This window comes from Mizuhopecten yessoensis, unplaced genomic scaffold, assembly GCF_002113885.1.
Source record: "Mizuhopecten yessoensis strain PY_sf001 unplaced genomic scaffold, ASM211388v2 scaffold1951, whole genome shotgun sequence".
Taxonomy (NCBI): Eukaryota; Metazoa; Mollusca; class Bivalvia; order Pectinida; family Pectinidae; genus Mizuhopecten; species Mizuhopecten yessoensis.
The window spans coordinates 145,455-158,478 of record NW_018404303.1 but is presented as its reverse complement, the minus strand read 5'-3'; the positions used below and the strand labels follow the sequence as shown (position 1 = coordinate 158,478).

General features: G+C 34.1%; 1 protein-coding gene across 3 annotated transcripts in view; it reads left to right on the top strand.

The window, feature by feature from the left end:
- LOC110443162 overlaps positions 1 to 12,255 on the top strand; it is a 134,696-nt gene extending 122,441 nt beyond the window's left edge. The window contains exons 6-12 of one of the 3 annotated variants that reach the window (XM_021487206.1): positions 2,841 to 2,894; positions 4,565 to 4,659; positions 5,524 to 5,604; positions 5,987 to 6,007; positions 7,260 to 7,463; positions 8,343 to 8,685; positions 10,581 to 12,255. In XM_021487206.1, the coding sequence (XP_021342881.1) occupies positions 2,841 to 2,894; positions 4,565 to 4,659; positions 5,524 to 5,604; positions 5,987 to 6,007; positions 7,260 to 7,463; positions 8,343 to 8,685; positions 10,581 to 10,756 (974 nt within the window). In that variant the 3' untranslated portion in view covers positions 10,757 to 12,255. The remainder of the gene's footprint in view (positions 1 to 2,840; positions 2,895 to 4,564; positions 4,660 to 5,523; positions 5,605 to 5,986; positions 6,008 to 7,259; positions 7,464 to 8,342; positions 8,686 to 10,580) is intronic. The other 2 variants (XM_021487221.1, XM_021487214.1) reach the window with 2 other exon arrangements.
- Positions 12,256 to 13,024: the final 769 nt, after the last annotated feature.

Genomic DNA, 13,024 nt, shown 5'->3' with positions numbered 1-13,024 from the left:
ATCATCGTTACTTAGGAAGCTTTTAGCACTAATAGGATGACAGGGGAAATGGTACTCATCAGTACTGTGTAGCAGGCAAACAAGTCAATACCTTATTTAGCATTCAGTTTATTATTCAAATGAGTTGGTACCATATTTGATGTTCACTGTGGCCTAGGTGATGCTGTGTATCCTGGGGTACTGCTGCTTAGCCTATAGGGTTTTTAAATTGTACATTATGCAAATGTTAAAACAAAACAGTGTCACAATAAAGGGAAAATAATTACAGGTAAACTAGGTCGCTCAATAGGTTACCTAAGCTGATTGGAAATTATGGCAGTCTTACTACCCTGAAAACCATAATGGAACGTTCTGGATCACAAAGATGTCCATTCCATCACAGCTGTATAGGGTTGATAGGGTAGTCTGTTGACATGCTGCGACTTGGTTGTGTGTTGCCACTTTGTATAAACTTGGTTGTTGTTGAGACATTCCTATGGTTACAAGTCTGACACTCCACTGACCATATATCATTGTTGTCAGATAACCTGACCTGACAGGGTCTACACATGCCTGATCGAGGGCAATCTTTTCACCATCGTAGACCAACTTTAATCGGCTTCAGCTGATGAAAATTTCATCTCTTTACGGAATGCCTACAATGTAATTCTCCCAGCATGCAATGCTTGTTTAGTGGCGCGTGCCAATGTGGCTTATTTGCTGCTTGAGCAAGGATCGCTACTGACGTTGAATGACTCCCAGGGGCCTATTGAAGAGCTCTCTAGGAGATGAACTGCGATCTATTCACACGATTGCACCTTAGCATGTTACCTGTCCCTAATCCAGCCTGCCTGCCCCGTTCAATAGAAATAATCACTTAAGATCGGGTTTTGATAACAATCAATGATACCAGAAAATACTACTGCACATTTCCTATGCTGGTTTATGCTTTATCAACGTCCTTCGTAAATGGATGATGTATGGGGCAACTCTGACAAGAACAACGGGTGTTTTCAAATTAAATTCCATGAGGTGGGAGAGGATCAATACTGCAGTGGTGTCGGCAATGACGTTATTGATTGGGAGGTATTGTGGACCAATATTGACCAGTCCAAACCTGTGTAGTATTTGTCCATCTGTTCACTGGGTTGGACCAACGCTGGGTTTCATTGAACAACGATATATCATGTCTTAACTAACAATGGTCGGACATATTGACTTATAGATAACTTCACTAGCAGGTAGATTGGTACTTCAATTATTGAAAACAACTCAACGAGGCAGAAAGAAACCCTTTGACAAAATGAATCAATAAGATAGTTTGTTTAAGGTGGTTCAAATTATCACAAACTATTTTGTTCACTGCTGATCAATAGACTGTTATTATACTTCAGTACAACATTTATAATACTTCAACACAGCAATTATGATGCTTTAGTGCAACATTTATAATACTTCAACACAGCAATTATGATGCTTCAACAAAACAATTATAATACTTCAACACAGCAATTATAATACTTCAGTACAACAGATATAATGCTTCAACACAGCAATTATAATACTTCAGTACAACATTTCTAATACTTCAACACAGCAATTATAATGCTTCAACAAAACATTTATGATACTTCAACACAGCAATTATAATGCTTCAACAAAACAATTATAATACTTCAACACAGCAATTATGATGCTTCAACAAAACATTTATGATACCTCAACACAGCAATTATAATGCTTCAACAAAACAATTATAATACTTCAACACAGCAATTATGATGCTTCAACAAAACAATTATAATACTTCAACACAGCAATTATAATACTTCAGTACAACAGATATAATACTTCAACACAGCAATTATAATACTTCAGTACAACATTTCTAATACTTCAACACAGCAATTATAATGCTTCAACAAAACAATTATAATACTTCAACACATCAATTATAATACTTCAACTTCAACACAACAATTATAATACTTCAGTACAGCAAATATAATACTTCAACACAACAATTATAATGCTTCAATACAATTTTAAAACTTCAATACGACAATTACTTTGTATACTACATCATATATATATTATAATTACAAGTATACAACTTATGTATATGATTTTATGCCGTTAAGTAGTAAACTGTATTATTCAGTTATCCTCATTAACATAACATACTTATATGTACATCAGATATCGTAGATATTACATAACATAATTATATATACATCAGATATTGTAGATGTTACATACTTATATGTACATCAGATATCGTAGATATTACATAAAAGTCCCTCAATCACATAATGATAAAATGTAACAGTCATTTATCTTCCACTTTTCATTCATTTGTAGGCAAATGAAATCCTTGTTTCGGTGAACGTACCTGTTATTGTTATTTACGAGTTACCTGGCTGCACTCTGAATTTATTGAAGTAATATTTTGGGAGTTCTGGGGTCACACTGTGACAGTTATTTAGGCAATATTTTGTGAGTTACAGGAGTCATATTATTGGGGGTAGCCTAACATTTGAATGGGACTAAAGTCAAAGATAACACAGATTTTATTTATTTGTAAGTTACTGGTTCAAACACTTCAGTACTATTTTTTATATAATGTAAATATAGATGTAAATAAACTGGTTGAATATCAGCAGGATGAAATTCAACCTGAATTAATTACTGCTAAAATAATTGTAATTCTGTTATATTTAATATCTCCCATGTAAAAAAACATAAATTTTGAATCAATTTCACTCCAAAAGTTAGGCTTGGACAGTAACGTATGGTTGTTTTGTTTTAATAAGTAAATCAAACATATCGTAAGCATTATGTGAATTTTACTTGATATCTAGGATCGACCCAGAAAATGGACCAGATTCTCGAGGATTTGTCTTTTGAAGGCTTAGGTAACAACTGTCGCCCGTGATGGGAACATCTTAATGTCAGATGACCTCAAAGCCAGCATGACTTTTGGCTCCACATGTTGAATAACCCTGACCTTTTGTCAATGTTCTTGACCTACTAATACCGCCAAGTGTTGTGTGACCTTACCCACCTATATGTATATAATCCTATATAATCAGAAACGTGTGATTTGATATATTGATATACACAGCTACTGTATCTATCACTATACTTTTGTATCTACTGTTTGTCTATACAGATTCTTCTTCATTTGAATACTGTAAAGGGAGATAACCAATTTTTTTCTATCTACTCATTTTTGATGTTATAATTTTCAAAATACTTTTTGAAAATTTATTTTCACCTGATTGAATTTATGCATTAAGGTGATGTTTTTTTTACATTCAGTTCGGAATTTTCAAAATTTTCACAATATAATAATGATTTATATTTAAAAAGACTGTTTCTTTGGTTATCTTTCAAGATGTGAGTAATTCATTACATATACCATTACTCACTGCAATGTACAATGTACACATGTGGTCATGTGGTCATGTAGGGGAGACAACTGTTGTCACTTTTGTACTTCTCAAATAAGTACTGTGTGCATGTGCGTTTGCACTTTTCATGTACATTTTATATATACTTACTACTGTGTGTGCATATGTGCTTTCCATGTGTACTACCGTGTGTGTGTGTGGGTAATATGAAGATGCACCAACTCTGAGTCTAGTAGATATATATAGACAGAAAAACTTCTTTTTTTCCCTTAGCTGTGAAATGAAGTCCATGAATTGGGGTGGATTGGTTAACTAAAATATAATTTGCTTGAAGTTGCAAATTGGAACTTTCAAATCTGTCCGGTTAGGATTTTGTCCAAAAAGAAAATCAACATCGTTAGATATTGACTTTAATAAGTACTTAAAGGGACAGATATTCTTTAAGAATAAACATTCACTGTATTTGTGTGTAGAGTCGACCTGGCAGGAAAGGATTATTGAAATCTTATACTGTAAAAAGATCAAGGAAGGACACATTCATTAATAAAAACCAAGGTTGCAGGTATCGGTGAGCTCGCCACCACACAGAAACATGTAACTTTGAGATCTTATACTACAGATAAGTTTAAAACTGGAAAGTTGATAAGATGAGATCAGAGGAATTGGTAACTTCTAGAATTTGTTTTTAAACCCTGTAATTGTTCAAAGTTTGGTTTTGGATATTGTTATCTGTGCAATTATACCTGGTTTTTAAAATCGGTCAATTTAAAAAAAGAGTTTTTTTTAGAAAATATTTTTATTCAGAAACTGGAAAACATGAAATGGTAGTTATTTTAAAAACATACATTTAAATGATGTATTTTTAGTTTGATGGTAAACAAGTCATTTTATGTTTAGATCCAAATTTCTATGTCATCTCTGCTTATGCTATAACACAATATATTTATCTACTTTGCTTTAAAGTGTTAAGCTATTAAACTAAGCATTTCAGAAACTGAGAAGTCAGCTTTGCCAGTCTGGCAGTAAATATATATTCAATTAATTGTATTGCTGTGCTCCCATACAATATTATATATATTTGCTTTCTGCAAGAAATTTTGCTGTTTTTAACTGGAGCTTGGATCTTTTCCTTTTGTATTGAACAAAATTAACAGAAATAGTTTACTTTCCAGGGAGAATTGGAGCTGCTAAATTGTGGGAAACACTACGTAAAGAGTCTATCATGCGTTTACTACGAGAAGATGCCAACATTCCCAAAGAGCTGAAGGTAAATATAAGTTATCTCCCTTTATTCTGTATGTTATCTTCATTTTTAATCCTTCCTTCGTCAATATTGACGAATATGGAATTTTTATAATAGTGATGTTCAATAAAAAAAAAACTTGTTATACTGCCACCAGTTGTAAAGGGGAAAATTGGCATTATAAAGGAATTAGCAATAAATGGGGGGAATTGTATAAAGAAATACTTCAGATAAAAACACAGAAACTTTAAATATATTGGCAATAAGTGAGGTGCCAATTGAATGAATGGCATTATATCAAGGTATGACTGTATCTGATTGGAGGTTATTATCGTTAGTCTTAAGTGTAGGTAGTGATTAGCATTAAAACAGACATTATTTTAAAACAGAAAACAGTTGACAAATCAATCATTTGAACATAAAAAAATAGAAATTGAATCTGATCAAGATGTTTCAATCGTAAGAACATTGTCTTTGCTGATCAGAGAGTGTGATACATGATAGCTTCTTTACTGAGGCTGCTTCAGTACTTGTCACAAGAACTATGGTCAACGAAGCTTCAGAAACTGACCTTAGTGACCTCTTGTATTGGTAGTTCGGATGTGAGGCTTCCTAGTCGATACATAATGAAACTCTGTTCAGTACATGAATATTTTTGCATGCCTTAAATATACAATAGTGGAATTTAAATTCAGAAATACCTGTGTGAGGAAAATAATCCTTTGCATTTCTCTGTGTCAGTATTATCATGGTCTGGACTATGGTCCAGAGGTCCTGTAGAGTTAAGCTCATTTCTCTGTGTCAGTATTATCAGGGTCTGGACTATGGTCCAGTGGTCCTCTAGGTTTAAGCTTCAGATTATGATATCTGCTGATTTTGTTGTTAAAGGAAACTTACAGTGCCTTTGTTCGCCAGAGTCTAGGCAGTCAGCGAAGGATCGTCCGCAGGAACTTCTACGCTGAAGATGATGTGAGTTGTTTTCTCAAAACAAACCCATTTATTTCATGTTTAGTGACACAGCCTCAATTGCAGATCATCACATTATCAGTATAAATATCATAAAGTTTCAATTTTCAGCTCATAGACTACTTTTGAAGATTGCTGAGCACTTTGAAATATTTTCTTTTTAATTGATAAACGTAAATTAAAAAACAAGAAGCAATTTTTCTTGTAAAGTTTTTTTCATATGGATCTAATAGAATTGTTTTGTTTTGATTCTAGCGCTTTCCATACATGTTTAGGCTCAATCATTTTGTAAACAAATGTGTCGGTGGGTGTGCTCTGGACTTTTCTATCAAATCTGCAAAAACTTTGTTTTCGAAATAAATTACAAAACATTTTAATTTCCTAGCGAAGGAAAAGGAGGATGAAAGTAAGTATTCTGGTTGCCATGGTTTCAAGATGTTGACACTAATTGCATTTTAGTAGACAGTAGATTGATTTGAATAACAAAATGAAAAAAATCATGTTTGATAGATTAGAATTAACGGTCATTTATAAGCTTCATAACAAATAGTCAACACTATAAAAAAATCCATTTATAAAAAGTCTGCATGAATGCATGTGTAAAAATTGAATAATAAATAATACTACAATTAGAAAAACCACATCAACAAATAAGTCGGTGATTTATGTACATTATAGTCAGTGAGATGAAGCAGTCGGCAGCTTGCCTGGGAGACATAACTTACCTAGTTTAATGCCAAACATTTTACAACTTTTCTTTCTCTATAGACTAGAACATCATTTGTTTTGCCATAAAACATCCACATATGATGTCATTGTCTCTTTAAGACCAGAGAGTTCCCTTTCATTGTTGTCATAGTGATGTTGAAAATGTCTGTCCTGTGAAAACAGATACTTAGTAGTTGTTTGTTTCTGATGCTGTTGTTGACTTTTGGAAGATTGATTATATTTTCTGTCATTTTTTCCCCAAAAATCTTTTTTAGGAATTTTATTGTTTTGTTTCTTTTAACCTTTCAAAATGTGACCTTAAAAGGCATTTTATATGCTTGTAATATAAAGAAAATTTGACCTTTATTTATTTTACAATACATGTTATTATGAAACAAGTTATTTCAAATGATATTTATCACTGACTTTCTGACCACCCTTATATGTGCTTCAAAAGATAGCTGTATCTTTTTTTTTTTTTTTTGAATTTCAACAGTTTTTACCTGATAAGATTATATGATTACATTGTTCTTATGTATGAAAGTATATATATAAAGGTGTATGTATAGCATCAACACTTTACTGACACCTTTTGTATAACAGAAATTGAAACATTGCTAAAAAAAAAAAATGGCTCCTGTGGTTTCCTGAGGACTGTCCCAGCCTCCTGTGGTTTCCTGAGGACTGTCCCAGCCTCCTGTGGTTTCCAGGACTGTCGCAGCTTCAGGCAGTTTCTTGGACTGTCCTCACCTCTGGTTATGTTTATTGACTGGATATGCCTTGTTTGAATGCTTATGGACTAGATATACCTTGTTCCTGTACGTTTATTGACTAGATATACCTTGTTCTTGTAGGTTTATTGACTACATATACCTTGTTCCTGTAGGTTTATTGACTAGATATACCTCGTTCCTGTAGGTTTATTGACTAGATATACCTTATTCCTGTAGGTTCCTGAGTTGGGGAGACTCCAGGATGATTCCATGCTAACTGGTGTCCGGCACAATAAACACAAGATGGACCTGATGTACCGGGCATCCGTCAACAACATGGACCGTACCCGCATCCTCAACCACAATAACCCCCTCCCTGACCTCGCGGAAGGGGAAGACAACTGTGTTGGTCGCTATCTCCCGTCTTGGATGGATGATACTGTAAGTGGTCAACCAGAAGTTACGTTTGATTATTGGGACTTCCAAAATTTAGAAATTCATGGTTCTGGTTTAGAATTGGAGATTTTAAAGTCCTAAATTTTTATAGTTTTATTTAATGGAGATTCTAAAGAAGTGAAATAAGTTGTAATATTATTGAAAATTCTAAAGAATTTAAATTTACTCTTACATTTAATCATTTGGTATTTAAAAGTATAGAAATTCATGATTACATTTTATCATTGGGAATTTAAACAAACTGAGATATAAATTGCAATTTATCATTGCTGATTCCAAATACTGAAATTTATTGTTGCAATTATCATTGGATATTCTAAAGTATGGAAATTTTTATTAATGTAACTTCAGTGGATTTCCTGAATAAATGTGTAAATCGATTTCTTCAGTTTGATACATAAGAAAGGAAATCATTATGAATGACTATAGTGAGAATTGTTATAGATAAGTAGGATTGTAATAAGTAAGTCACCTTTAGGAGAGAGGTACCTATGTGATAAGCTGTGTTTCAGTGTGGCATATTTTTCTGTATTCTCTGTAGGATATTCAAACAACATAATGTAGGATAACGATCCTCTGTCGACTTCTGTACGATAATTAATGGACAATATGAAGAGACTATGACCCTTCTGTCGACTTTACGATAATGTAGGATTACAATCCTCTGTCGACTTCTGTACGATAATTAAAGGACAATATGAAGGGACTATGACCCTTCTGTCGACTTTACGATAATGTAGGATTACGATCCTCTGTCGACTTCTGTACGATAATTAAAGGACAATATGAAGGAACTACAACCCTTCTGTCAACTCTGTTATATTTTTGCTCCACTTTCTATTCAACTTTTCTCATTGTTCTCAGGATTCTGAGTCTATCCCAGAATACACCAAGTGGCTACAGACCACCCGTGGAACTGCAACCCCGCGAATAGACAGTGCTAAGAAGAAGGACCCCTGGTCACGAGAGGAACTTGATGATGAACTGATTCTTTTGATGTCACGAAAAAACAAACCAAGCCCCAAGCCAAAGTTTGTCTTTATGACAGAGAAAGATTCCAGGGTCAGAGGTCAATTTGCTGACAAGTTCAAGGAAGAGCGAGAATATAAGGATATTCCACGACCATATGCTGGAGGACATCCAGAAATGAAGTCTAAGTCGGTCATGGGGGTGTTGGAGAATTCCTTCACATCAAGTAAAAGAGCAGGTGAGAATAAATACAATAAAGGCTACTTAGAGGTTATCAGCGTTTGTAGCATTTGAAGGCTAGAATTTTCCTAATTATTAATTGATACAGTGAAAGCTATTTTCTTTTACAACAAGAAGATGGAAAATTAGGTCAGTGTGTCATTGAACCTGTCTTTACCGATGTCAGGTGGGACTGAATTGGGTCGGTATGACAGTATATTACAATAGTCAGTCACAGACAAAAATCAGTTAGGGGAGGGGCATACAATCACAGGTATTAGGTGTCGGTCAAGTCAGATGTTAGTCAGGTACCAGTCAAATTAGGGGTTGGTCAAGTCAGATGTTAGTCAGGTACCAGTCAAATTAGGTGTTTGTCAAGTCAGATGTTAGTCAGGTACCAGTCAAATTAGGGGTTGGTCAAGTCAGATGTTAGTCAGGTACCAGTCAAATTAGGTGTTGGTCAAGTTGAGTGTCAGGTAGGTACCAGTCAAATTGAGTGTTGGTCAAATTGAGTGTCAGTCAGGTACCAGTCAAATTAGGTGTTGGTCAAGTCAGATGTTAGTCAGGTACCAGTCAAATTAGGTGTTTGTCAAGTCAGATGTTAGTCAGGTACCAGTCAAATTAGGTGTCGGTCAAGTCAGATGTTAGTCAGGTACCAGTCAAGTCAGGTGTCGGTCAAGTAAGATGTTAGTCAGGTACCAGTCAAATTAGGTGTCAGTCAAGTCAGATGTTAGTCAGGTACCAGTCAAATTAGGTGTTGGTCAAGTTGAGTGTCAGGGAGGTACCAGTCAAATTGAGTGTTGGTCAAATTGAGTGTCAGTCAGGTACCAGTCAAATTAGGTGTTGGTCAAGTTGAGTGTCAGGGAGGTACCAGTCAAATTAGGGGTTGGGCAAGTCAGATGTTAGTCAGGTACCAGTCAAATTAGGAGTTGGTCAAGTCAGATGTTAGTCAGGTACCAGTCAAATTAGGTGTTGGTCAAGTTGAGTGTCAGGTAGGTACCAGTCAAATTAGGTGTCGGTCAACTCAGATGTTAGTCAGGTACCAGTCAAATTAGGTGTCGGTCAAGTCAGGTGTTAGTCAGGTACCAGTCAAATTAGGTGTTGGTCAAGTCAGATGTTAGTCAGGTACCAGTCAAATTAGGTGTCGGTCAAGTTGAGTGTCAGTCTGGTCAGGTTTCCCTTGTAAGATACCATAATGTAGGGATCTTTGGTAACAAATACATTTCTGTATAGTAGCCAAAAAAAACCACCAATATGGACAACACAGGTTTCACTGCATCAGTTAATCATTGGGGGTTTCACTGTATCAGTTAATCATTGGGGGTTTCACCGTATCAGTTAATCATTAGGGGGTTTCACTGTATTAGTTAATCATTGGGGGTTTCACCATATCAGTTAATCATTGGGGGTTTCACCGTATCAGTTAATCATTGGGGGTTTCACTGTATCAGTTAATCATTGGGGGTTTCACTGTATCAGTTAATCATTGGTGGTTTTACCGTATCAGTTAATCATTGGGGGTTTCACTGTATCAGTTAATCATTGGGGGTTTCACTGTATCAGTTAATCATTAGGGGGGTTTCACTGTATCAGTTAATCATTAGGGGTTTCACTGTATCAGTTAATCATTGGGGGTTTCACTGTATCAGTTAATCATTAGGGGGTTTCACTGTATAAGTTTCACCCTACTTCTGATTTGTCTGACACTGGTTTGTATTCCAGCAAACGATAACAGGAAATTTTATGGAATTTTATTTTCATAAAGTATTTCCAATAATATAAGTTACATTGAATAACACGGTACAATAGTAGCTTTATCAAAGGCTTCAGTGAGATATTTATAGCTTATTCTAATAGGTACTTAATATATACTTATAATGACCTTTACTTATAATCATCATGAATTTATTTCAGAATCTGCACCTTTACCTCAGAAGTTTATAAATAATTACGAGTCCTTTACCACCCCCTGGGAGCCTCTCAGCATGAACGCCCTAATGGAGTACAAAGCCCGACTGGACACCGAGGGAGAGGGGGAATTCAACATGGGACGTACCAAGGTGTGGAAGACCGAAGTCAAAGTCTCGTGAACGCTTCCTGTCAAGGTGTGGAAGACCGAAGTCAAAGTCTCGTGAACGCTTCCTGTCTGATTCTTGAAGTTACTTGTAACTGCCAAAACTTGATTCAGATGATGACTTTGATATGTGAATGTCTGCATTCCAAAGTAATTTTAAAAAGTTGTATCATACAAATAAATTGAAGTGTAGTATAATTGAGGAGCCATTTTGGAGCTTGGTTCTGTGTTATTACTGTAGGAGCAAACTTCTAACTCTTTACCCTGTCTTTTACCAGCATATATATATAGGAATAAAAAACATCATTAACAACTACAAGATTATAGTGCACAACAATATGACGGTTAACTAAACGCACACATCATAAAAGAAGCGCGAATTTTAAAAACCAGAAAAATGTTCAATTAAAAACAATTATGATTAATTTATGATATCTTAGAAAATGAACATTGTTAAAATGTTGGATTCAATACCCACAGCCTAGCCAAATTTCTTAATTCTTGGTTAAATCCAACCAAATATATACAAAATCCATCTTTAATACTGTGTGTGGACCAAGGGGCATAACTCTTAGTCGTACATATACAGGGAGTCGCATGTTAAGATTGTTTTTAAATATTTTTAGAACGCGATTGTGATGGAATGTGTATAACAAACCATCCTTAATAGAAAAAGAATGATATCTATGAGTCTTGACGAATATCCTAAAATTATCTCATTCAGTTGTTTAAGAAACTTTCGAAGAAGCTGAAGCATTGTCTATGTGTAATCAAAAATGTATTTTGAAATTTCATATTTTGATATCAATTTTGCACTGTGTTGTGAGTAAATAAAACTATATGAAAAATAGCTTTCTAATATGTCAAATACAGTGCTATACCTGTAGATTCAGATTTCAGACTTCGAGGTATTTTTTACTGATGGTTACAGTGTGTGATTTTGAAAGTGCTTTATTTTTCTAAAAGCTGTTTTTATCTTATACTGAATAATTCATATATGACATCAGTGACATACTGAAACCACAAGACATTTTTCTAACGATATTTACGTATTTGGGTTTTAGTTTTATTAAAATATCACATAGAAATATTTATTACTTTTTATACTTTTTAAAAAATGTATTGTGTTTATTTTCCCAACACTCCGTTTGATCATATGCTTTTACTATTTAGAGAGAACATAGTATCTAGATTTGCACGTTATCACAAGAAATTTATATCATAAGAGAAATTCTCGTGTCAAATTGTTACTGATGTGTTTTGTGATATTGATGTCGGTTTATTGTATATAACTTGTTTACTATTATTGTGATTATCATATTTACATATTTGTAATATAGATATATTTATATTTGAACCTGATTTTGATTCTATAGCAGTTCTGTGATAATAATGAAGATCTGTTGTTGATATTGTTTTTCATCTCAAAGGGGTTTTATTCAATTAAAATAAACACATATGCTAACATTTTGTTAAATTCCAAAATCAACTGAGCAAAGACTAAAAAAAAAAAAATGAATTTACAGACCTGGGCTTGTATTCATGAAACTGTTCTTTTGCTCAAACACGAGTTCTGTGCTCAAACTAACTTTACTGTTGCTCGTTTAAATCATGAGACATGGTCGAAATTTCACGAGAAAAAGCTGAAACAGTGTTCGACTTGGAGTATATCCAGAATTCTTCCATATCATTGACAAAATGTGATTTTTAACTATTTAATCAAGGAAACCAGAAATTGGGATTGAGCTCTGAGATTGAGCTTTGAGATTAGCTCTGAGATTGAGCACGAGAACGATTTCAAGAATATGGTCCTGATTTTTACACTGTTTACAGACCTATTTGATGTGCTGGTCATTTTTACATATTTCAGCATCACTTTTTGAGGTGTGAAGAATGATTATCCTTGATAACTATAATGTTGAATGTCTTTTGCCTGTCTCAGTGCTTTTAATTTAGCTGTTTTGATGTCTTACAAGTCATCTTAATATTACATATTTTTCAAGATGTATATAAAAATTGAGTGAACTGTATATTATTTTTACATGAATTGAGAAGAGTTGGTATCCTTGATCAGTTTTGATAATTATATGATATCCTGACTTGTTTGGTGACCCATTTGCTTTTAAAATATCCCATAAATATTTTGTATTCATTTATGTAAATATCCTGTGAAATGAAGGGACAATAATGTTGTTTTGTTTTGTATATGTAACAAGGTTAAAAAACTACAGCAACTATGAATTAAAATATTTGTTTTGACATTATATGTTTTTAATCAAATGAT